At 36.3% G+C, this 27,357-nt stretch overlaps 2 protein-coding genes across 18 annotated transcripts in view; both read left to right on the forward strand.

Moving 5' to 3' along the window:
- bicd1a (bicaudal D homolog 1a) overlaps positions 1–14,628 on the forward strand; it is a 91,466-nt gene extending 76,838 nt beyond the window's left edge. For 10 of the 15 annotated variants that reach the window (XM_058751024.1, XM_058751025.1, XM_058751022.1 and 7 more), the window contains 4 exons: positions 141–617; positions 4,534–5,643; positions 5,743–5,894; positions 7,060–14,628. In XM_058751024.1, the coding sequence (XP_058607007.1) occupies positions 141–617; positions 4,534–5,643; positions 5,743–5,894; positions 7,060–7,732 (2,412 nt within the window). In that variant the 3' untranslated portion in view covers positions 7,733–14,628. The remainder of the gene's footprint in view (positions 1–140; positions 618–4,533; positions 5,644–5,742; positions 5,895–7,059) is intronic. The other 5 variants (XM_058751029.1, XM_058751028.1, XM_058751032.1 and 2 more) reach the window with 4 other exon arrangements.
- A 782-nt stretch (positions 14,629–15,410) lies between these two features.
- fgd4a (FYVE, RhoGEF and PH domain containing 4a) overlaps positions 15,411–27,357 on the forward strand; it is a 47,013-nt gene continuing 35,066 nt past the window's right edge. The window contains exon 1 of one of the 3 annotated variants that reach the window (XM_058750729.1): positions 15,411–15,818. In XM_058750729.1, coding sequence (XP_058606712.1) covers positions 15,704–15,818 — 115 coding nt within the window. In that variant the 5' untranslated portion in view covers positions 15,411–15,703. Of the gene's footprint in view, positions 15,819–21,665; positions 22,747–27,357 lie in introns of those variants that run through there. The other 2 variants (XM_058750731.1, XM_058750732.1) reach the window with 2 other exon arrangements.

Below are 27,357 nucleotides of genomic sequence, written 5' to 3' on the forward strand. Positions count from 1 at the left end.
AATGCCATATGTTAATATATATTACATGAAAAACATTTACCTGAAATGAGTATTTATAAACATATAATATACACACAATATTATTCTTGTTCTTATTCACAGTCAAGTCACATTCTCTTTAATCTCCTTCAAATTTACAGGTGGAATATGAGGGTCTAAAGCATGAAATCAAGGTGCTTGAGGAAGAGACAGTGCTACTCAACAGCCAGCTGGAAGATGCTTTGCGTTTGAAAGACATTTCTGAAGGCCAGTTAGAAGAGGCGTTGGATGCTCTTAAGAGTGAAAGAGAGCAGAAGAACAATCTGAGAAAGGAGCTGGCCCATCATCTCAGCCTGACGGACAGTGTGTACGGAGCCAGCACCCACCTGGCCATCTCTGCCGTGGAGGGTTTGAAGTTCGCAGAGGAGGCGGCGACCAATGGCACATCTGCGTCTGGGTCCATCCCCAACAATGAGGACCGCAACCGCTGTAATGAGTGCAATGGGCATGGACCAAAGGTGAACGGAGAATACCACCGACCGGGAGGCAGGAAGGGAGAGGTGCTCCACCCAGTATCTGATCTCTTCAGTGAACTTAACCTGTCTGAGATACAGAAACTCAAACAACAGCTCCTACAGGTTAGTCACATAGAATATGCAGGGATTAAACCAGAGTATGAAATGAGACCGGAGAGCAATATTTATTTAGTTTGATTAATTTTAGCTAAACTTAATCTTGAGCTTTAACTTAGTGGATCATGCTCATGTAGGAGACATGTTTGAATCATAAAAATATATTTTTTTAAAAAGACAAAAATCCCCAAAAGATTTATTTAAAAGAACTTATTAAAAAACAATTTTCAACTAGATCTCATTTAAGTATCACATTGATATAACGTTTTTATTATTTAAATTATTTATTCTATATTTTTTTATCTGTCAGAACACCTATTTATTTGTTCATTAATTCATATCAGTTTTATTTTAGTATATTTGAAAAACTAGATTTTGATAAACAAGTATTTTTCACTAATCTTTAGTCATTTTTGTTGTGTGTTTTTGTCATTTTTATTAGTTTTTTAATGTCTATATGTGACCCTGGACCACAAAACCAGTCTTAAGTCTCTGGGGTATATTTGTAGCAATAGCCAAAAATACATTGTATGGGTCAAAATTATAAATTTTTCTTTTATGCCAAAAATCATTAGGATATTAAGTAAAGATCATGTTCCATGAAGATATTTTGTAAATTTCTTACCGTAAATATATAAAAACTTCATTTTTGATTAGTAATATGCATTGCTAAGAGCTTCATTTGGACAACTTTAAAGGCGATTTTCTCAATATTTTGATTTTTTTTGCACCCTCAGATTCCAGATATTTTCAAATAGTTGTATCTCAGCCAAATATTGTCTGATCCTAACAAACCATACATCAATGGAAAGCTTTCAGATGATGTATAAATCTCTAAAATTGACACTTAAGACTGGTTTTGTGGTCCAGGGTCACATATACAGTATTAGATATTAAAATTATTTATTTATTTGTTTTCTATTATTTAGTTTTAGTTATTTTATTACTTCAAGTTAAACTAAATGGAAATAAGATAAATGCACTTTTTAAATATTTATTTTATTTTAGTTAATATCTGTTTTATTTTCAAGTAACAAAAACAAATTTTTTTGTTTTAGTTAACTTTTCCTTAATTTTTAGTCCATCTGTTTTTGCTCAGATACTCATAGTCACATAAATCACTGAGCGATGCTTTGGGGAAAAACAGCTGTTATCCAGTGCATTAATGGGCAACTATTGACTCCTGTTGAGATTTAATGCATCTACTTCTACTTTATAAGCAAATATACAGTATATGCCTTAAACCCTTTAACGGGCATTAAGAATTATGTATCCAGTCAGTCTCAATGGACATCAAAGGATGCCTTTATTGACACATTTTCATGCCCTTGACACTTTGGCATTGGCATATTTGTAATGACTGGTAAAACACTTTAGGTATTAAGAGCTTAAGTATAAATTTGAGTGAAGGAAAGTTGATTGCTGTAAGTGCAATAGTCTATTTTGTCCTTTTGGAGGCTACTGTCAGGTTGATTACCATTATGAGTGAGTGCTTTGTGCCTGCCTCTGTAAAAGCAGGACACAGTAATGTATTTGTATGTGCGTGTGCCACAGGCATATTCAGCAATAGAGACAGCATGGGACAAGAATAGAAAATCTGCCAGTGCGGACACAGAAACATAGAGAGCATCAGCTGCTTAAAGGAGCATCACACAGCAAATCAGACGGAAAAAAAATAACATGATAATTGCAGTGAATGTAGCTTGGTGTCAGTATAAACGCACTGGTACATGTTAAAAAAAAAACAGTGTGTGGGTGTGTATATATATATATATATATATATATATATATATATATATATATATGTATGTGTGTGTGTGTGTGTGTGTGTGTGTGTATGTAATATAAAAATATAATTTTATTTTTACACTTAATAATGTTTAATATTTAATATGAAATCATTAAAATGAAATTAATAAATAAAATTATTTATTAAAATATCTAATTTGTATTTTAAGATTATACAGTATATATATTGAAAATACTAGGGCCATTTGGTCATGTATGATTTTTTTTAAAAAGCAATGTGGCCAGTCTAGCCACACATAAATTCATCCAAGTAGTCTAAACAGATCCATTTCATGAAAAGCATTATATAACATGTTTGCATATAAGGGTCTCCTCTGGGGACTGTGGCTGTAGTAATGTTTTCTCTTGCTGTGTGGGATTGCCATCAAATGCATAGCCAAGAGCCTGTTATTTCAGCGTCATATTGCACAAAGTAGTTGCTGTAGTATTTTTTGCTGTTTAGATGTGCAGTTTACTCATTTACTGTATTTGACTGCTTGGTTATAATTACTTGTTTCCTCACCCTTCAAGCTACTGTAATTGCCTGGCATTTATCCAGAAAAAAAAGTGTTTCCCCCATCTACCTCTGTTCACTTTTTAAATGTATTTCCTTGTGTTGTTTTTGGCTCATTGACAGAAAGGAATCGATGGGGTTTCGCTATATCAGCCTCAAGCGTTAGATGGCTGACGCTTCTGATACAATGAGTGATCAAAAAGCAATTAAGCAGCACTTGAGCTCAATGACAGGAATCACATGTCTGCGGTTATGCTAAATTTGTGACAAGCAAGCTAACACACCTAGCTATCAAAACTATCTATAGAGTGGAATTTTATAAGCACGTAGAGTGAATATATTCCATGTTTCCTAACAAAAGTATTGTAGGTTAGATTTTTACTAGAGAAACTCAATGCAAAAAAACTAGAATCATGTATCATGTAATTCAGTTAATTTTGTTGTTGTAGTTGTTGGCATTTGGTGCTTGATGAACTTTCATTTCTTAACTATTTCTATTTTGTTGAAAATTTATTATTTGATCATTGTTTTTGTTTACTTTATGCACAAAAAGTGTTCTCGTAGCTTCATAACATAACGGTTGAATCACTAGCGCAATGACCATATCCCATATCCCAACTCAAAATATGTCATTTCCATAACTAAAATACATAGGGCCTATTTTACAGTCAACGTTTTGCAGACTAATTTTAAATACTAAAGCTAAAAGGCTTCCTACCAGTGGCCATCCTTCACAAAACTTAACATCTACCACAGTTTTATCATAGGTAGAATGCAAAATGTTTCAATACAAGCATTTCAATCAAATGTAATTTATGCAATATTTCAAACCTTCAACCCACGGGAGAAAATCAACCTGCCGCAACAGTTTAAAATTAGCCCAATTCCGTGGGGAGAAAATGCGGATTTGGCAACCCTGCATCCAACACAAGCTGCATCCAAAGTGATTTAAATACTCCGCATATTGATAGTGGTTTCCCTGGTGTGCGAAAATTATATTCAACATTAGAATGGTTGCGGGAGCAAGCAGTGATGGTCAGGCTTAAGAAAACAGTTTAATACAAAAATACACACAATGAATGGCGACTGTAGAAAGCAAAAGCCGAATCCCGGACATTTTGGGAGATTTAGAATCCTGGCCAGACACATTTTTTTAGGTCCAAAAAGAGGACACGTCTGGAGTAAAGAGGACGTATGATCACCCTACTTTATGGGCCTTGAACATTGTAGTTTTGTTGCTGTATATGCTCTCGGATTTCATAAAAAAATATCGTAGTTTGTGTTCCGAAGATGAACGAAGGTCTTACGGGTTTTGAATGACATGAGGACGAGTAATTAATGACAGAATCTTCATTTTTGGGTGAACTGTCCCTTTAATACTTGTTTTCAGGATTCTTTGATGAATAGAATGGTGAAAAGAACATATTTCATTTGAAGTGTAAAATCGTTTGTAACATTTTAAATGTCCTTACTGTCACTTTTGATCAATTTAATGTGTCCTTTATGAATGAAAGCAATATTTTTTAAAGTGTACTGACCCCAGTTGTGTAAATGAATGGCAAGGCTAACATATAGTGGGTTTTTTTAGATCCTCAAACTGTGTATCATCTTGTCCACTAGGTTGAGCGAGAGAAGGCGGTTCTACTTTCCAACCTGCAGGAGTCTCAAACTCAACTGCAGCACACGCAGGGCGCTTTAACTGAGCAGCACAAACGCGTTCACCGCCTTACAGAGCGCTTCAACACTATGAAGCGCCTCTACAGTGACAAGGAGTTTGACACGGAGGAGTCCGAGAAGAACGACGTGCCCATTAACGGTTGCTGCGATTATGAGGCAGACATCAATGGAATGGAGCTTCTGGAGTGCAAATACAGAGTTGCCGTGACAGAGGTTATTGACTTGAAGGCGGAGCTTAAAGCTTTGAAGGAAAAATATAACCAGTCTGTGGAGAACCAATCAGAAGAGAGCAACCACAGCGAAGGGAAGGCTCAGGCTCTCGAAGAGCAGGTGAAACGGTTGGAGAAAGCCTGCCGTGAGGGCCGTGAGCGGGTTAGCAGTCTGGAGGTGGAGCTCCGGTGCGCTTCCGTTATGGCTAACGAAAGTAACGGCATGCTGAACACAGCTCAGGACGAGCTGGTTACGTTTAGTGAGGAACTTGCTCAACTCTACCACCACGTCTGCTTGTGCAACAATGAAACTCCAAACCGAGTCATGCTGGACTACTACCGTCAGAGCCGGGTTACGCGTAGCGGCAGTCTCAAAGGCCCCGAGGACCCAAGAGCACTGCTTTCTCCACGTTTAGCTCGCCGTATCGCGGCTGCTAACTCCTCCGACATGTCCAAGAGTCCTCAAGACTCTCCATCGAAGGAACCCCTTGGAGATGGAACTAAAGGGGAAGGAGGAAGTCCCAACAAAACCCCCTTTGGTTCACCAATCAATGGTTCATCTCTCTCAACCTCCCCAATTCCAGAAACAGGTGATCTCCGCCGGGAACCCATGAACATCTATAACCTCAATGCCATCATCCGTGACCAGATCAAGCACCTGCAGAAGGCCGTGGACCGCTCGCTGCAGCTCTCCAGGCAGAGGGCTGCGGCACGAGAGTTGGCACCCATCCTAGATAAGGACAAAGAGGTCTGCATGGAGGAGATCCTGAAACTCAAATCCCTCTTGAGCACCAAGAGAGAGCAGATCGCCACATTGCGTCTAGTCCTGAAAGCCAACAAACAAGTAAGAAGGCCATGCAAATCCCAATATCTCCAGTTGTGTTTGGTCTCAAAAAGAAGCATATAACACAGAGCATTATATGTTTTTCATTTGTGTTTCTAGACTGCTGAGGGGGCCCTTGCGAACCTAAAGAGCAAATATGAAAATGAGAAATGCATGGTGACGGAGACAATGATGAAGCTTAGAAATGAACTAAAGGCCCTCAAAGAAGACGCAGCCACCTTTTCCTCACTGAGGGCAATGTTTGCCACAAGGTGCGTTTATCTGTCTTTATCGCCATTTCTTATTATTGAGGACATCCAAACTGGTTTCTTTTTTTAACATTCATGATTTAAAAATGTTCTGTATTTGTAATCTTTCATCAGAATGTAACTACTTGAAACTCTTTTACGTTTTGGCTGATCTCACCTAGGTTGGAAATAGTGTTAGCCAACAGCGAAATAGCCATTTAGTTACTGTTACAGCTTGGGATGGAAATAAGTGGAGGCTCTGATTCCTATTAACGATTCTGGTTCCTTAATAATTTCAATAAAGATCCTTTTAGAACTTTTAAACTGGATGCGACTGCACACTGTAAAAAGTGATAAGTTGACTTAACTTAAAAAAATTTAGAAAACCCGTTGCCTTAAAATGATTAAGTAAATAATCATTTTTAAAAAATAAAGTTAAATGAACTTGACAATTCACTTAACTTATTTTTTTTAAATGATTATTTACTTAATCATTTTAAGGCAACGGGTTTCCTCATTAAGTTAAGTCAACTTATCACTTTTTACAGTGTGGATTTTTAAAATGCTTCTATTTTATTTATTTTTTTCCAAAATGAGTACTTTCAAGAGTAATTTTTCTATGTTTGCATGTTCCATAATGTTTGTATAACAAAGAAAAATGGTTTTAAACATTTAAAAAACTGAACGGTTTAAACGCTCAGAGAGCATTCAGAATATTTTCGTAACTTAATGAAACGTTAGCAAAATGTCCTTAGAACATATTTTTGTCAGCTGGGGACTAACATTTAAAAAAATTAAAGTGAAATTTTTTTTTTAAAAATTACAAAATGGTGTTTTATTGATAAATAAATGCAAATAAATAGCAATAATTGGCCTTAATTATACATTATATAAAACAACCATACTAAACAACAAATTAAAAAACAGTGGCAACATATTTAATGAATATTTGTAAAAATACAACTAAAAAGCAAAATGTACACAACAAATTTTTTACTAAAAATAACTGACATTTAAAGCCATTTGTTCAGGAATCTAATGACTTAAAATGGTCAAAATCAAGTTCTTCACTATATTTTTAAGGCTGAATATTCTGTTTCACACAGTAGTAAAGTATGTTGTAATTATTCAAGATAATACTTGTACAGTGTGTTCTGATGTTTTATGTTCTCTTGTCCTCTTTGTCTAGATGTGATGAGTACGTAACTCAGCTGGATGAGATGCAGAGGCAGCTGGCTGCTGCAGAAGATGAAAAGAAGACTCTGAACTCTCTCCTGCGAATGGCTATTCAGCAGAAACTGGCCCTCACCCAGCGCCTCGAGGACCTAGAGTTTGACCACGAGCAGTCGCACTGTGGCCGTGGAGGGAAAGTGTCAAAAATTAAGAGCAGCTCTCAAAAAGTAAGTCATCGAACTGCACTCACTGCTCCCCCTAGTCCCACTGCATCGGTTTCAAAACCCCCTTCCTGTCTATTCCAAAACAATATGATTGCATCAGCCAGTAGCTCTCCTTCACTGGATGTCCCTGCTCCATCCTCCTCCTCCTGGACCTCCTCAGCCCAGCCGTTTTTCCTCGGCCAGTCGCAGTGGAAACTGGGCACTCAGACTTTAGTTTTAGACCCAGAGACGCTAAGTACTGAGTTTTGTCATGTTATTCATAGCGGAGACTCTGATGCTCACGTTCCCAGATCTGCTCCTACTTCCCCCTACCGTTCTCCTGTCCTGGGCTCTCGGCAGCCGTCGCCACGTTCCGTGAGATCTCGCATGCGCTCCAATGTGACTCAGTTCACACCTTCGGCCGCTTCAAGAACCTCTCTAGTCCAGCCTGGGACTCCCAGAATCCCTAATGGTGACCCTCAGTAGGTGACACGGTTTAAGGACAGACTGGTTTCTATCTGATGTGACTGCTTGGAGCGTATGATTCAACTCAGGGATAGATTTAGAGACTTTTTTATTGATACTACTTGAAATTTCAACTAATTCATTCTGAACAGAATTATGTTTTGCCAACTCTAGAAATACACTATCGGTCATTTTTGAATGTTTTTGAAAGAATTCTCTTATGCTCACCTTTTATTTGTTCAAAAATACAGTCATCTGGTGAAATACTATTACAATTTAATATATTTTAAAATGTTATTTATTCCTGAGATCGCAGAGCTGAATTTTCAGTCTTCAGTGTCACATGATCCTTCAGAAATCATTCTAATATGCTGATTTGCGGCTCAAGAAGCAATTCGTATTATTATCAGCGTTGAAAACAATTGTGCTGCTTAATATTTTTACTTAATACTTTTATTCAGCGAGAACACATTCAATTTATAATGTTACAAAATTAATTTTTCAAATAAATACTCTTCTTTCAAACTTTGTATTCATCAAAAAAAAAAAATTATTACAGAATTCACAAAAAATATTAAGCAGAAGTTTTTAACATCAATAATATTAAGACTTTTTTCCTGAGCACCAAATCAGCACATTAGGATGTTTTCTGACTTTTTTCTAAAACATTAAAAAATCATAATTATTCCAAACTTTTGACCGATAGTGCACTTGAGTTACATGGCTTTGTGAGATAATGTTGTCTGGGTATAAAAATAAGATTAAATAATAATAATAAAAAAAAAAAAATGCACAATGCTTGATGTCCTTTTTTGCGGCCTGGGTAAGAAAACTGTTTTTGGTAAACACAGTTTTTGGAATCTGCATCAGTATTTGGATCATGCTGGAAGCATTATTCTATAACGCAAAACAGGTATTGATTGGTGCATGTCTCTTTTAGAATATAATTCCTGCATGTGCGCTTCCATTTTATGGCTTGAAGAAATGAGTGCTACATACTGCATGCAAAGCAGTTAGTTTGTGTGATGGAGTTTTCAGTTATTTTTGCATTGGCAAATAGCACATCTGACATAACTACAGCTCCATCCACTGGCAACAGTGTGCACTGAAGAATAGAACATTTACTTTGGCCTTTGTGTAATCATCAAGCCTTGTAAGTCTTTCAAAGTGCTGTATACTGAAATCATAAGTAGTAGCTCCTGTACAGTATAATCACATTAAACCTATTTTAAAGATAAATGCAAACTGCTTTGCTAGCTAACAGAAAATGCTCAGTTGATCCCAACACACCCTGTATGATAAAATGTGCCAGCGAGAGCTGTTCTATTCATGGACACAGCATATGGCAATGCAGGATCTGCCATATGCAAATGCAAGGACGTGTTGCATTTGCTGCCCAGCTACTGCATTTCAATGAGCTGTAAAATACAGAGCCACATCAAATGTGTCATTCATTATACCATGAGTCATTCTATGGAACGGGTGCCTTTCCAGTTTGGCAGGGACATTTTTTGTGAATTTCTGAACGTTTTTAGTACATTTCTGAATCAACATAATGTGTTTACGTTTTTATTAATTGTATTGTTCCATCTCAAATTAGATTTATGATTTTTAATGCATTTTAACAAGGTTAACAGTGGGTAACAGGGTGGACAGTTTTACCACATTTTAATATGACATTTTAATTAATCCCTTTGCTTATAGATTTAACATTGGAAGGTGTGTATTAGATCATTTAATTGTAATTTTTTATAGAAAATAATGGTGACAGTTTAAGATTGGCCCCTACTGACAAACATAACAGACCATATTTAATTTTGTTATGACTAAACTAAAATCTATTGTTTATAGATTATAGAGATATCATAGAGAAAGTACTGCAACTTTTTATTCACATATATTTTTTCATCAAAATATAAGGATTTGGTAATTTGGCAAAAAAAATTAACAACAAAAAAACAGATGACAACTTTTACATCTTACAGTCATTTTTAAGTGTATATAATATGTAATGTGTATATATAACACACCCTGCATTTAATAATACAAAAAAGGCACTCGTTTTGTAGAATGGCATTCTTTTAAGAAGCTGTGGGGCAAAAAGCATTTGACAAGGTCAGCAGTTGAAGGCTGTACAGAACATCAGAACATTGTGTTAGCATTGCAAGGCTGACCGAGATGCAGTTCATACAGATCTGATGATAGACAGCGGTTACATTACATGCATAGACAAGCCTCTGGAAATGAGAGGTGTTTTTTCTTCTTCTTCTTATTGGAGAGATTTCAGTTCGAGTTTAGCTTTGTAATATTGCTGTTTCCTGTGCCTTGCTTAAAGACATGTGACATGTATATTGTGTATGATGTGACTCAGTTGATACATTTGTAAATCATGGAGTTCTACTGTAGTGTAATGGAAACCAGTCTGATCCGCTTCACCGGTGTCACCAGGGCTCAGCATTAAGAAATAAAATAGCAGTTGACCATTTTTCCCCTATATGTAAGGAAAGGTTTAACAAAATTGAGAATAACATTTAAACAGTCATATCATAATATGACATAATGTATGTCAAATAAATGTATCACATTCACGAGGTGTAACACTGTTATAGTTTCTAAAGTTTGTTGAAACAGTTTGTTTTTACAATAGTGACAGTACCCAGAATCCTAAAAAAAAAAAACTCTCTTTATTGTTCCTGAAGATGTCCATAAAAGAGCAGTGGATGCATCCATTTTCTGCCTGTAGGTGTCAGTGTTTCTACATTTCACAATTATTACCGAATGTGTCAAATGCTGGTTTGCCCATGGTGATCAAAATGTATCCCAACAACAGCAGTATTTTCCTTCTGATTCAAATAAAATTTTATTGAATTTTTGACTTTGGCGCTGTAATTGTTTACAATATAGAGATGGTTATGTCACTAATGCATTTATACAACCAACCGCCCACCAAAAACACATAGTCTGGCTGCATATAGCAACTCCCAGATAACCACCCACGACACCCCAGAATCACGACAAGAACTACTCACACTGGAGTGTGAATGGGAAAAAGAAAAAAAATCTTATTTTTAAAAATGTCTTGTGTATATGTGCTCTTAGCTAGACAGAATCAATGTTTTCGATATTACTTTTTGTCTTGTCAAATGTATAAATATATGTGTGTTTGCACGCTCTCATTAACAAAGCAGCAACACTGCATATCATTTGCACCTGACACATACACTACTGTTTAAAAGTTTGAGCTCAGAAAGACTTTTTTTTTTAAAGAAATTAATACTTTTATTTAGCACGGATGCATTAAATCGATCAAAATGACAGTAAGGACATTTATAATGTTGCAAAATATTTCTATTTCAAATAAATGCTGTTCAATATGAACTTTTTTTCATCAAAGAAAAACAATGATTTTTTTTTTCTACAGAAATATTAAGCAGTGCAACTAATAATAATAATTAATGTGTAGATAAGAAATGTGAGCACCAAAGAAGCATATTAGAATGATTTCTGAAGGATTGTGTGACACTGAAGACTAAATATAATCACAATTTACACTTAATTTTGTTTTAAAACATAAAACAGGTATTTTCAATTGTAATAATATTTCACAATATTTTTTTGATCACATAAATGCAGCCTTGGTGTGCATAAGAACTTTTTCAAAAACATTTCAAAATTCTTACCGGCCTCAAACATTTGATCAGTAGTGTATCTCTGTTTAGCAAACAGAAGGTGGTTCCATCTTGCTTTCCTTCCATTGTTATACCTGGCATTCCTCATGAATGTACACAGTTGAATGTTTGTAATAATTTTTCTCTCATTCTACATGCTCTTTTTGTTCATTTTAAGTGTGATTCTGCATGAGATTAACAAATAGAATCACACTCTAGTTAGACCATTGCTGCCATTTCCGGCGAGTTGACTACTCGTCTCTGTCTGTGTTTGTGTCACTAACCCTGACTGTCACACCTCTGTATATCTGTCTAATTTATCAGTCTCTCTTAGATTGTCAGCAGCCTGCTGCCTCAGTACCGCCAACCTCCCCACAACTGAGGCGCGGGAGGGCATCCACGGGCCACAGGTAACCCGTCCTTCGGAGGAACTCGCGCTCTACTTGCTTCCTTTCTCACTCTATTTCTAACAGAAAAAGATGGCACGCATTCACAAGTTGTTAACAACATCCACCCACTTGCTCACACTTTTACAATACAATTGATATACACCACCAGACATAAGCTTGTCATAATTAGTGTTTTTTTTCATGTATTTAAATAAGGTCTCTTACGCTCACCAATGCTGCATTTATTTGATCAAAAAAAGTATTAGTGAAATATTATTTCAATTTAAAATAACTTTTTATTTATACAGTATGAATATATTTTCAAATGTCATTTATTCCCGTGAATCTTCATTACTCCATTCTTCAGTGTCACATTGGTGCTCAGATATTTAGCATTTATTACAGCATTTCTTTGAAATATAAATCTTTTGTAACATTATAAACACTTGTTAAACATGTCATTGCTGAATTAAAGCATTCATTTCCTTTTCTTTTTCTTTTTTAAATCCTACGTACCACTACCTTTTGAATGGTAGTGTATCATGGTTTCCACAAAAATAAATTTTCAATATTCTTATTAATAAGAAATATTTCTTAAACACCAAATCAGCATATTAGAATAATTTCTGGATCATGTGACACTGAAGGCTAAAATAATACCTGCTGAAAATTCAGCTTTGCCATCGCAAGACTAAACTGTATTTTAAAATATATTCAAATTTTGAACAGTTTCAATAATGTTTCACAATAATACGGTTTCTACTGTATTTTTGATCAAATAAATGCATTAAAATTCGTAATTATTCCAAACTTTTGACCTTTTGACAAAAATAAAACTGAGATGCCCAGCATCCTTTCATCACCCTCTCATCCCGAGCTGTCAATTATAGACAACATTCCTTTCGTCCCATACAACTTTGCCTCTTAAAAGCTACTTGCTTTTGCATGTGCCTCTTGTGTGTCTGTCAAAAGTTAGTGAGTTAATGTTTATGTCTGAATTAGTGAACTGTGTTTTTTCCACTACAACAGTCGCTCCAGTTTAATAGGAAACAGGATATGGCGATTTGATTTTACACCTACTCACGGCCACTGTTTCTGTTTTCTCTCCCTTCTGGCTGTGTCGTTTGTCTCTTGGTAGTCCTATAGCTCTTCAAGAGGACCAGATGACTGCAGCCAACTCCAGACTTCCATGTGATCCTTTCAACTGTCTGGCCCATCATTCTCATCTTTTTGGCCCTTAGCCTCCTGTCGTCGGACTCTAACAGTGACCAATCCTCACAGAGACGGGGCACATCAGGTCAATCATGACCTCCAGCCAATCAGACGCTCTTCTCTATGTGTGATCCCAGAGGGGCCCGCCCTAATTTCCCGCCCAGTTACTGAAATTGGATGAATTATTCAGTGATGCCTATTGTGAACGCACTAATTATCATCCTGAGTGAGATGAGAGCAAACGGAAATGGACTGATGTATACTTATTTATTTATCTATTTATTACTTTATTTAATTGTGTTTTTGTTTGTTTATTTTAAAATATGATGCGTGTTGTGTCTGATTATTTTAATATGAATATGATTTTGGATATGAATGCAGTTTTTCTTAAATTTACACTTTTAAACCACAAAAATTTTTATTAATTACATCAACCCAGGAGTATTATGGGATGCAAGGTGACTCTTTCTATCAGTCTCAAAACTAATATTTTCAATCTTTGATGCACAAAAAAGTTTGATAGAAAGATAAAATGAATTACTGAGAGACATGTGCACATAATTTTCAATAAGTAGAAACAATTTTCAGTGTAACATTTGAGTGACTTTGATTTTGACCTTCAAGCTCCTGAGGTGATGTTTGCATTACAGTGATACTACGATTGAGTTTTGCAAATCTCAGCTTTTCTAACGTCATTGCACATGGAATTTGTTTCTTTGTCCTTTTTTTAACAGTTTACTGCAATGCATAAAGATTATATTTTATACCTGAATTCTCTTTTTTATTGCCGAAGTGATGTCAGATAGGACATATAGGCCTAGTTCAGTGCCCGTTGGGCAAAAATCATGTTAGAGGGAGTGGAGTTGTAGCTTGAGTGAGGCTTGATCCCAGTGCGCTGCTAAATTTGAACATGATGTGGGTTTATTATTCTCAGATCTGCTCCAAAAACAGCATACAAGCCCTATTTACTCTATCCCATATTCACTATAGAATCTCTCATTTTCATTTTCTGTTCAAGTTATATCTAACCTTTACCCTGTATAAAGCACAAACACATTTATCTATGCATTTTGAAACAGGCACAGGATCGTCTTCATGTCATTTGGTCATCTGTCCTCCAATCATGCCTTGATTTGTACCAGCAGGACAAGGAGAAATATCAGATGGCATTGTTTTTATACAGCAGCAAACCACAAAAACACATTTTCAGTCTCAATGATTGACTGAAAGGTTATTGATGGGCCTAGAATGAAGAATCCATCAGACGCTTCTCAAAGCATAACTGTATCCATTGTGGAACTAGAACAAAGCTTAGTCTGTTTAATGACATGCAAAGAAGGATATAAGATCAATGGTTTCATTCACAATCTCTTTAGGCTCCCAGTTCTCAGTTTCTGTTCAGTCTAACCCATTCATTTGGCGTTTAAGACTATATTCATTCGTATTGAGTATTTTCAATGAGACAAGAGCAGTTTCAGTTTTATTGACTACACATTGTGGTATATTTGTTGCCTCTGAAGTGAAATTTACTGAATAACACCCACAACGTCACATGGTGTGTACTGGTGAAAGCATGACCTTGCCGCAGGATATTTTTATGTGTATACAGTCATAAGCCACATAGTTTTTTGTGAAATAAAATTTAAAAACAGCATTTGTTGAGTCCTGTCCTAATTTTTTTTAAGAGACGGTGTGTGATTCACATTTGTGTTTGCACTTTGGTCTAGTCCAATAAATAAAAACATGTATTGTAATTTTTTCTCTTTAAAGTTTATTTAGCAATTTATTGTAATTGTGTAGTCCTTTGAATTTTAATAGGTAATGATCATTTTTAATAATCCCAAAATGCAACCGTTAGTTCCGATCCTCTAATTTGATTGGCTAAGAGGTGTTTAGGTGAACAGGTTCAAAAGATTCGACTCACTTAAGTGAATCAAAAGCAGTAGGACAGCACAGAGGAAATGACTAACCAATTGCACTTAATAATTTAAAAACAATGTATTCATATATATGTATTATTTATTAAATAATTTAATTTTGCTTGTTGCAATTTTGCCTAGTTACTGTACAGTTGTTCAATTCAGATAATCCCAAATAACATTATGCAACAATTAATTGGATCACCAATAGTGTTTTCAAGCCAAAATACAGCTGGAGGTCAGAACACAGTGAAAATTACTGGCTAACCCTACTTAATTTTAATATTGTACTCATTCATATTTATTTTATTTCATAACCTTTGATAGTTTTTGTATAGTTGCAGTTCTTCAATGCAGATAATCCCCTGGCAAGGAGTCAAAATTCGCCACAACAGCGGTTCTCTAATTTCATTGGCTAAGCAGTTTAGGTAAACGGATTCAAACGATTCGACTCACTGAGATGAATCAATAATTCCACAAACTAATGTTTTGAGGTCGGTGAATCAAAATATACAGTAGGAGGTAAGAGCACAGAGGAAATGACTGGACCAATCGTGCTATCAGAGGGCGGTGATATGGGCTGATAGAGCGATAATGACTGGCTCAGAACAGTGTACTGCTGTAAGAGCCAAAGATTCTGAGGAAAACACTAAACCCAAGCGTTTCGCTTTACTTTTGCGAAACACTACAAAGTTCCTACGGCTGCAGACGCTTAAAACGTGGACTTAGCCCGAAATGCTGCGTGGACGTAAAACACCCGTTATTTACGTACAAAGGATTCAATTTGTAAACCAAGTATTTTAAATGTTGGAACGAACTAATGAAAACATGAGTGAATTGAGGAGAAACGCTATCCGGAGGAAGTCAAAACCGAAGCAGACAGCAGGTTCGTCGGCGGACGAATGCCCGGAATCCTCAGGTGAGTGAAGCGGTCAGGTGAGAGCGGATAGTCCGTTTATGGGCTTATCTTCCTCATGCCAAACGTCCGAAACACTGGATGCATTTGTTTCAGGGATAATTTTGTCAGCCCAGCTTTTGAGTGTTTCTACGCAACTTAAAGAACATAGTTTTGGAATTTGTGGCAATATTTTCTTCTGTCAACCTGGAAATATTAGAAATGGCAACATGTTACAAAATCTATATCGATTGACACATTATCCCCCGGTTTCACAGACAAGGTTTAAACCTAGTCCCAAACTAAAATCTAAGTCTGAACTGTTTCAGCTGAAAGAAACTTGCTCTGACTGATCTTAAAATATATCAATGCCTTTATTTTGTCTCAGAATGCACAGCAGTAATGTTTTTTTTTTTGTTTGTTTTTTTTTTTTTTCTAAAGCACGTTTATAAAAATTACTTAAATGTCCTAATTGATCTATGGCCTAATCCTGGTTTAGTCTAAACTGACTGTGAAACCAGGCCTATATCTCTTCTACGCTATTGTACTATATCGTCATATCATCAGCCCATGATTTTATACCTGCAAAATGTATGCATATTTGATTTATTGATTAATATATTTGACATTATGATGAACATATGGCCTATATGATGTGTAAACAACACTGTAAAGTTATGGAGGAGGTTATAAGGTCCTTTTGGAAAGAATGATGCAGTGCTAGATAAAAATGAAAGCCATGAATCCTTTGGTCCTGATCCTGATTGTTCATTGTATTTCTTAGGTTTATATAAAAACAGCTCAGACAATCTTTTCATGCTCAAGTTCATCACCGTGGGTTGCCTTAATCTCTGACAGCACACAAGAGATTTGGCAAAACATGGAAAATGCATTGGAATACATGCCAGACTCCATTTTCTTCCAGGGAATAAAGCTCTGTTTGTACTGAAAGCTCAGGATATGAGCGTGAACAAGTCCCAACGAGTTGTGTTATAGTGTTTGCAATAATGACATGTCTCATCTCTGACTTGGTATGAACTGGCCTGCATAATTCTGTAGTTTAAGGATAAGGAATGTGCAGGAGTATTGCTGTCATGCTGCGGTCTATTAGATATATTTTAAATCTATTAGTCAGTATGTGTTGTTTAGGAATAACTTCCTATACCATCAAGACTACTCTGCATAGCACAACACAGCCGCTTATGTAAAAAAGTCAATTGGTGCCATAGAGTCCAGTGTGTCTGTGACTGGGTGAATGCCAATGCAGATTTTGCCTTTCAGTGACAGTAAAACATTGTGGTTCTTTGGATAATGTTGCATAGCAATTCAGTTTTAAGGTTATATTTTTATGTTGCTTAGATTAAGCAAAAAGTAAAAAATCAACAATGATTTATTTTATCTATAATACAGTATTTATCCTTGTGGCTGGCTATTCACTATTGTCAGTCCAGATAACTCTTATTAATGAGGCTGCAGTGGGTCTCATTTATCGATGAAGTTCCACTTTCTGCACCTGTGAGCTTGACTGCCCAGTGAATCAGAATGAGCATGAGGAACTCACTGAGTTACATTATTGTTGATGTCTGCTGGGAGTTTGAAATTAGAAGCTGGATTATATATGCTAAAAACATTGCTCTTATTTTTCAACATTATATTATATTAGCGATTAGCAGACTATCAATTATCATACACACACACACACATATATATAATGTCTGTGTGCGCGCGTTTTTGTGACAAATGAGGACATAAATTTGTATAATGACAAGGGTATGACATAGGTCTTACAAGGAGAAGGTGATTTTTCAGGACATTACCCCATGTCCCCACTTTTCAAAACACTTATAAATCTCACAGAATGGAGTGTATTGAAAATCTGAAATAGCACAGTTTCCTGTAAGGGGTAGGTTTAGGTGTAGGGTTGGTGTAAGGCAGTAGCACACACAGTTTGTACAGTATAAAAACCATTACGCCTATGGGATGTCCCCACTTTTCACAAAAACAAACGTGTGTGTGTATTCTTTCTATATATATATATATATACAGTGAGGAAAATAAGTATTTGAACACCCTGCTATTTTGCAAGTTCTCCCACTTAGAAATCATAGAGGTCTGAAATTGTCATCGTAGGTGCATGTCCACTGTGAGAGACATAATCTAAAAAAAAAAATCCAGAAATCACAATGTATGATTTTTTTAACTATTTATTTGTATGATACAGCTGCAAATAAGTATTTGAACACCTGAGAAAATCAATGTTAATATTTGGTACAGTAGCCTTTGTTTGCAATTACAGAGGTCAAACGTTTCCTGTAGTTTTTCACCAGGTTTGCACACACTGCAGGAGGGATTTTGGCCCACCTCCACACAGATCTTCTCTAGATCAGTCAGGTTTCTGGCCTGTCGCTGAGAAACACGGAGTTTGAGCTCCTCCAAAGATTCTCTATTGGGTTTAGGTCTGAGACTGGCTAGGCCACGCCAGAACCTTGATATGCTTCTTACAGAGCCACTCCTTGGTTATCCTGGCTGTGTGCTTCGGTCATTGTCATGTTGGAAGACCCAGCCTCGACCCATCTTCAATGCTCTAACTGAGGGAAGGAGGTTGTTCCCCAAAATCTCGCAATACATGGCCCCGGTCATCCTCTCCTTAATACAGTGCAGTCGCCTGTCCCATGTGCAGAAAAACACCCCAAAGATGATGCTACCACCCCATGCTTCACAGTAGGGATGGTGTTCTTGGATGGTACTCATCATTCTTCTTCCTCCAAACACGTTTAGTGGAATTATGACCAAAAGTTCTATTTTGGTCTCATCTGACCACATGACTTTCTCCCATGACTCCTCTGGATCATCCAAATGGTCATTGGCAAACTTAAGTTGGGCCTGGACATGTGCTGGTTTAAGCAGGGGAACCTTCCGTGCCATGCATGATTTCAAACCATGACGCCTTAGTGTATTACCAACAGTAACCTTGGAAACGGTGGTCCCAGCTCTTTTCAGGTCATTGACCAGCTCCTCCCGTAGTTCTGGGCTGATTTCTCACCTTTCTTAGGATCATTGAGACCCCACGAGGTGAGATCTTGCATGGAGCCCCAGTCCGAGGGAGATTGACAGTCATGTTTAGCTTCTTCCATTTTCTAATGATTGCTCCAACAGTGGACCTTTTTCACCAAGCTGCTTGGCAATTTCCCGTAGCCCTTTCCAGCCTTGTGGAGGTGTACAATTTTGTCTCTAGTGTCTTTGGACAGCTCTTTGGTCTTGGCCATGTTAGTAGTTGGATTCTTACTGATTGTATGGGGTGGACAGGTGTCTTTATGCAGCTAACGACCTCAAACAGGTGCATCTAATTTAGGATAATAAATGGAGTGGAGGTGGACATTTTAAAGGCAGACTAACAGGTCTTTGAGGGTCAGAATTCTAGCTGATAGACAGGTGTTCAAATACTTATTTGCAGCTGTATCATACAAATAAATAGTTAAAAATCATACATTGTGATTTCTGGATTTTTTTTAGATTATGTCTCTCACAGTGGACATGCACCTACGATGACAATTTCAGACCCTCCATGATTTCTAAGTGGGAGAACTTGCAAAATAGCAGGGTGTTCAAATACTTATTTTCCTCACTGTATATATATATATATATATATATCTCAAAGACCAAATTTTGGTGTCTGCTGCATCAAATTAAATTTACAAAAGTGATTTTATATTTATATATATATATATATATATATATATATATATATATATATATATATATATATACGTGACCCTGGACCACAAAACCAGTTTTAAGTCTCTGGGGTATATTTGTAGCAATAGCCAAAAATACATTGTATGGGTCAAAATTATAAATTTTTCTTTTATGCCAAAAATCATTAGGATATTAAGTAAAGATCATGTTCCATGAAGATATTTTGTAAACTTCTTACCATAAATATATAAAAATGTATTTTTGATTAGTAATATGCATTACTAAGAACTTCATTTGGACAACTTTAAAGGCGATTTTCTCAATATTTTGATTTTTTTTTGCACCCTCAGACTCCAGATTTGAAAAATTGACACTTAAGACTGGTTTTGTGGTCCAGGGTCACACATATACACACATATATATATATCAATGTATGTTATTTATTTATTTGGTCTCTCTTTAAATATGCTTCTTAGGCTTACTTTTTGTCGACGTTGTCTACATTTTTAAATCTCAAGAAATCAGGCTCCAAAGGTTTTTTAATGTTGTGTTGTAATCATTGTAATTTGATTTTAATCGTGGTAATCTCCATAAATGGAGGCAGAGGGTGATTTAGGGAAAGGGGAAAAACACCTTTGCTGTTACATATGGAATCACCACCAACTGGCAGGAAAAGAAAATACAGTTTTTCTTTTGCTCTTTGTTTATGAATAAAATAGAAACAAGGAAAGTGTGTACTTTTTAATGTTTTATCAACTAGTGTGTGTGGGTTTGTCTACTTGCATTTGAAACTGCCAACCATGCCTTTGCATTCTCACAATACAGTAACTTAATCTGAAGAAATGATCGGGCTTCTCTCATGTTCAGTTTATTTAAACAATAGAGTTGATAGTGCACATGAACAGAAAAAGAACAGGGATCTTTGGAAGCTATTTCCTGCAAAATAAATAAAGAAATAGATAAATAAAAATTGTAATAGATAGAAACTAGATAGAAATGCTTTCTCTTTAAACTTTTAGGATTTGAGTAACAACTATTTTTGGAGTGCACTAACACAAGTGTGTGCTGTTATTAAAGTTAACTATTAATTTTCTGTGGTGCTCCGCTGAATCTCATGCTTCCTCTGTGACACTGAAGTTCAGTGTTTTAGGAGTTCAGAGTCAGGTGAGACGGACCTGTTATCGTAACATCATCAGAGCTTATCGGGCTTTATTTGGTTGTGATTGGTGTATTCTGCACTAGTAGAGCTGCAGTTTGTGATGTGTGAGAGAGGGGCTATAAATAACTCATGATACACACCCTCCATTATCCTCTAGTAAATATTTGAGGACATCGAGATACAGCCACAGGAAATGAGACATAATTTCAACTATAACACTCAGATCTAGTGTAAAATAATTACGGTCATATCAACATGGAATTGACACCTTATCTACCTTATCTTTTTAGATATGTTACTCGAACGGGCTTTTTCGAGGCAGATATACTGTACATGTAGAAATATCCAGCAGATGGCAGTATAATACCAAAAAAGGGTTTTTGCGACCTCTCAACATTGCCTAGAGCCTAATGGACATTTCTAATGTTATTTCTAAATTGACACATTAAAGACTTTGTGTTAAGTGTAGCTTCTGCTGTGTGTGTTGACACAGTATATGTCACACAGTATGTGTATATATATATACATACACACACACACAGGTGTTAGTGAGATTTTCTAACAGATGATGCCTTAAATTTATTAAAAGTGAAGGATCATGTGAAACTGAAGACTAGAGTAATGACTACTGAAAAAAAAGTGTAGTTTTAACAAAGACAAAATTAGAAATAACTCCATATTTCCCATGTAAATGTTCAGAGGAGGGGTTAAGGGTTTGTTTACATGCATGGGAATGTCCTGTAGGCAAGGTCAATCCGAAATCCGACGCACTTCCCGTCAGAGAGGGAAAATTTCTACTCCGGTTCTGATGACGGGAGGGTGAATTCCTATCTTGCCTATTGTGAAGAACACAATGCACAGCAGACAGGGGTGTTGCAAGGTCTTGTGTTAGTCATATCATACAGTAGGCTGGTAATTGGGTTTAAAAGATGGTCTAGGTTTGGTAGTGAGAAATCAGGAACATACTCAAAAGGGTAATCTGTAATTTCCTTCGTTTCATTTCTTCCTGACTATAGAGACTTCAAGATTGATGATTGATTTCACCCTTAGTTGACTCAAGGCTCACTCAGGTCAGATCTCTGCTATGTTTACCTATGAGAATTATTGTGGCAGTAATAGTAATGGAGCATTACGTAATGCACCCCTCCACCCAGGGCAGTCCTGCCCATGCCCTTTTCCTCTTGATCAACTCAGCTCCTTAGTAAACACCGCAAAGGGCTGGAGTTTCCTGATTTTTTTTGTCTAGAGTTTCCCCCCCTCGGGGTGGAGGAATGGGGCAATCCTGTACTTTGAACATTATGCCTAGGACAGACTCATTTTTGGAGACTTTCTGCACCAGAAGCCTCTTTCAACTACCTACTGGAGTCTTACTGGACTCAAGATTTAATGGAAAATCCTGGAGGCCATAAAACATCTACATTTCTCCAACTGACATCAATGAATGAAAAAACACTGAAGAACTTGGAATCTTAACAGGATATTAGGATTCTTTGGCTTTTAAGCAAAAAGATTTTTGCAAAAATCCTTCGTCTTTCATTAGGGAAACGTTTGGACTGCTTTTTTAGAGGTGAGCACAAGAGGGAATGAGAGAGGAAGTGGCGATACAGTGGATATTTTTGTCCATTCTTCATCTACAGGAAGCCGGGCTTCACTTTCTCCCCCTGCTTTCTCGTCAGTCTTTTTATGGAACCCCTGGATTCTTCCCTGCGCTTCCATCAGTGTCTTTAACTCATTTTCTCTGTGTTGTAAAGTCCCGCTGATGGAAAGTGATGGATTGTCTGGGCTCTGGCCTCAGGAAAGCTCTCCTCCACCGCACTGCCTCCGGTAGGTGATCCAATGGTTCTCACTTTAATGAGCTCCAGCATGCCAGCAATGAGAAGTTTCACCGTGACTCTGGGAGAGAAAGTAGCAGTTGCTTGTCAGAGAATGGAGAGGAGGCTGTTGAATGAACTCTGATTCTCACCCGGTTGAGATATAAAAATGAATCTGTTGATGAGTAGGAAAGCTGCATTCATGTAATCACAAAACAGCATATCATGGGGAATGGATTGAGAAAAATGAAGCATCGTCGGAAGTATTGGTTTTGGCCAACTAAAGGTAATGTTCAGTTTCAGTAATTGTTCATCATGAGTTGGTTGTCAACATAGTTTGATGTTACATTTGGGGAGTGAATCTGTGTTAAAGGGATAGTTCACCAAAAAATGTAAATTCTGTCGTTTATTTACTCCTCATGTTGTTTCAAAATGCAAAGAAGCATATTTTGATAAATGACTGTTGTTGTTTTTCTTACATTGTTTTGGACACCACTGACTTTCATTGTATGGACAAAACTCTTAAATATTCTTCAAAATATCTTCTTTTGTCTTCTGCAGAAGAAAGAAAGTAATACAGGTATTAAATGACATGAGGCTGATCTATTTTTAGGTGAACTACCTGTATCTTTTTAAATTGGTGCACGTTAAGAAAGTGTGCCACCTGTCTGGAGAAGAACTCTGCCTATCACAGAAAGATTCTGAACACAAAAAGCAGAATAGATCCACAAAATGTGTTCAGTTATAATGTATTTGAGGATTTAAATCAACATTAAATGAATTTTCTACCCATTTTAATTCATATTTTTGAGAGAATCGGGATATAAAGTAAAAAAATAAAGAAAGATTTATTGGGAAATTATTGGATTGTGAGAATGGTTGGAGTGAGATAAGGGATTGGTGACATCAAGGAAAGTCGTTTCAGAAACAGAACAGGTTAATACATTTTAGAAACAATATTACTGAGACAAACATTTTTCATTAATATAACATTCTCTGATAAACTGTGCGTTACAAGAGTGTGTATTAATAAATCAGAGCCTGAATTTGATTTTAGGAGTGTACATACAGTGAATGTGTGAATTTCTGGTCATGCAATTGTGAGATGAGTATTGCATGCATGCAACAGATGAGTTCATCAGTGTTTCTTAATAGTTACACAGTAATCCAAGCTGTTGTCCTCTGGCTGGTTTGTACTGAAACTCTGCCTGCAGCTCTTTGAGGGCTAATCCAGACACCCCATTCTCTCTCTTACACACCGTCTTGTCCCGCCCCCTAAACTAACTCATAAGCTTCTTTTCACTAATCTAAACCTCCACTGATTTATTGCTGGCTGGGGCCCCAGACATCAGCTGTCTGGTTTATTTTTTCAGCCATATTATAGACAAAACTTCTCACTGTGTGTACAATAATAAACTACGGTAGGTTTGTACAAATAAGGCTTAACATGACCTCAATTTATGTTCACAGATGAGAAGTATAAAGTGGGAATGAGGGTGTTTATGTAGTTGTCAGACTTTAGTGTCCTCAACAACTTCATCAAGTGGAAACCACTCACAGATGTTTGTGGCCTACATAAACACCACTCTTTATGCGAGTGAATGCACTACTTCCTTGTTTATAATAATTTTATCATTACCAATACCAGTATAGCACATACTTGAATTTGCAAGTCTAATATTCCTTTGCATAATGGAAGGATGGTGGCACATATGTTAGACTGTTCATATGAGGATTGTGTCCAAAATCAGTTATCAACCCAAGCAGAAGAAAAGCACACGTCTCTTGAGATCTGGGAACCAACACTCATGAGTCCTCCAACTGTTCTGCTTGGCAGGAACTACTGGCCCATTATTTTGTGTGTTTATATTGTGTTGTGGGTTTGTAAAGGACTGGTCACTGCCTATTTAAAGAACCACAGTTTATTTTTTCTCTCTCTAATCTGTTAGGAAGGAAGAAACTGTTAAAAGTGTTAATTATGTATTTATTTACAATGCATTTACACTAAAAACATGAGAGCTTTTCATATTGATCAATTAATGCATGATCTTATAAGCCTTTTTAGAGGGTTCTGGGAATAAAAATCAGAGAAAATTATTTTGAGCAATTTACTTATTCATGACTGATCTACCATTAGCTGAGAAGTTCGTTTAGTATTTCTAATATTATTTATTTTCACCAGAGCAGTGTGTTTAGTGTGTGAAGTATTTAATTATTGGTGAAGTATTACACGACCCCCAATCCTTGGAAAAATAGTTCATGCAAAAATGAAAATTTGCTGAAAAAATTACTCACTATCAGGCCATTCAAGATGTAGGTGAGTTTGTTTCTTCATCGGAACAGATTTAGAGAACTGAAAAAAGTAATATTATGGATTATGGACTTGTATTTTAGCTGGAAGCAACGGTTTGAAGATAAAAACCTTTTAATAATGGATTTGTTTCTTACAAACACACACAGATTTTAACTTCACAAGACTAACTGATGGACTGAAGTCACATGGATTACTTGTGGATTATTGTGATATTTTTATCAGCTGTTTGGACTCTCTTGCTGACGGCACCCATTCACTGCAGAGGATCAATTAATTGGCTTGTGAGCTAATGCTAAATTTGTCCAAATCTGTTCCGATGAAAAAACAAACTCATCTACATCTTAGATGGCCTGAGAGTGAGTAATATTTAAGCAAATTTTCATTTTCGGGCAACTATTCCTTTAAATTAGATCCACCAATCAGAGAAGTGGAACCCAATCTATCCACACCTAAAGCATTGTGAATTATATAAATAGAGACTAGATTAGACTTTCAAACAACTTGTGTAGTATTATGTTTCAATATTTGTTTGTATTTAAATATTTTGCAATGTAGTTGGTAAAAAATAAATAAATACATTTACGAAGTTTTATATTGTACCATCATCACTAATTCTATTACATCATCCCCAGTGGTTCCTGGGATTAGTAGTTCTTTCCCTTTACTGAATACATCTGTAGTCATGTCAGCCCTGATTTTTAAATACCTTTTAGCTTTAAATCAAATATTAAATCATCCTGTGGGTTGGCTTGACAAGGCTTAGTCTTTGGAGAAAAGAAATGGATCCAAGGCCGTTTAAAAAGATCGATGGTCAGTATGCTCTGTTGACATTGTTACAGTGTTTAGGATGCTTTCAAATGTGTGGTCAACCACAAATGCAAATGTTTTGCTGGAGGGAGGGCTGCTCTCTGCTTTTTAAAAACTTGTTTCATGCACCTGAATAATGACTTCATATCCTTCCCATACAACTTCCCTTCATAGTTCCTGAGCCATGATGACACCCCATTTTGAGAGCTTCCTCCTCTTTTCCTTTTGCTCTGTCTCTTTCTGATTTCATTGTTACACTGTGTTGAGTGTTTTTTTGTTGTTGGTGTTGTTGTTTTTTGTAATGACATTTGTATGGAAGCCTGTTTCCGCCACTGAATAAAAAATAAAAAAAGGTTATTGCGACTTTTTATCTCACAATTCTGACTTTTTTCCCCAAAATTACGAGATACAAACTCGCAATTGTGACTTTTTTTCTCACAGTTGCGAGTTTATATCTCGCAATTCTGACTTTTTTTCTCAGAATTGTGAGATACAAATTCGCAATTGTGAGTTATAAAGTAAAATTTTGAGGGGGGAAAAAGACTTGATATGTTCTCAGAATTGCGAGTTTATATCTCACAATTCTGACTTAATAACTCGCAGTTGCGTGTTTTAAAGTCAGAATTGCAAGATATAAACTAAATCAGTTTATATCTCGCAGTTCTGACTTTATTTCTCAGAATTGCGACTTTATATCTCACAATTATTACTTTATAACTCGCAATTGTTATACATTTGTGCTGAAGTGCAATATGCATGGAAGTCCCTTCTGGAATTAAGTCTTCCTCTTTTTTTTCCCAGCAATCATTTTCTTTTTGCAATCATTTTCTATACATTTTTACATTTATATACTTGCTTAATGTATGTATTCTTTCACTTATTCTCATTGTTTAACTTTTATATGCATAATTCATATACATTTATTTTTTAATACTTTTAAAACCTAATACTTATTTAATACTTACTATATACAGTCTCATTTTATTACTGTGATTTAAAAATATGAAAACAAACAAATGAGCCTGATTTTCCAGCAGGGGGCAGTGGTGCTTTGACACATGTACAGAAGCCTGTGAAGTCGCTGCACTGCTTTTCACATAGTCATTATAAAAGAATGCTTCACAAAACTCAGTGCCCAAAATAAGTGACAAGTGTGTGCTGCTTTGTCTGTGTGTAGGCTACTTGTTCTCCAAGTGTGTCTTATATTGTATGCATGTGTGTGTGTGTGTGTGACTAGTACAAATGAGATTTGTTTATTAATTACACTATTTCTTAAAGAGGAGAATAGCTACGTAGCGAGTGTCAGCTCTATTTTCCCTTCAAATGTCTATTGATATTAACTGAGCCAAGTTGGACAGCAATGAGGAACATTTTCGTCAGCTTTCAGGACTCACACCCACACAAAGCTGTCTGACAGGAAATCTGAACGAGCGTGTTTGTGTTGTTATGCACGCTGAGATGGTATTTTGGTGGTGCTGTGAGTTTATAACAAGGACAGGAAGAGGTTTTTTCTCAATAATAATAATAATAGGTTCTTTCCATTCTTAAATTTTTACTTTTTAAAAAATTTTACTGTAAGACTGTGGATTTGTGTGTTTTACTGTATGTGTGATTGTGTTTTAAAGTCTGCCTAGTGTTATTGTGTGTCACAGTTTACATTTTATTCTTTAGCAGTTATGTTTCTGAAGAAGGTCAAATTGTAACTTTTGAGAAAAGCATTTTAAAAACACAAACACCCACACCTGCCCTCATTAAGTCTGTACAGTAGTACAGTTT

This window comes from Onychostoma macrolepis, chromosome 18 (genome assembly GCF_012432095.1).
Source record: "Onychostoma macrolepis isolate SWU-2019 chromosome 18, ASM1243209v1, whole genome shotgun sequence".
Classification (NCBI taxonomy): Eukaryota; Metazoa; Chordata; class Actinopteri; order Cypriniformes; family Cyprinidae; genus Onychostoma; species Onychostoma macrolepis.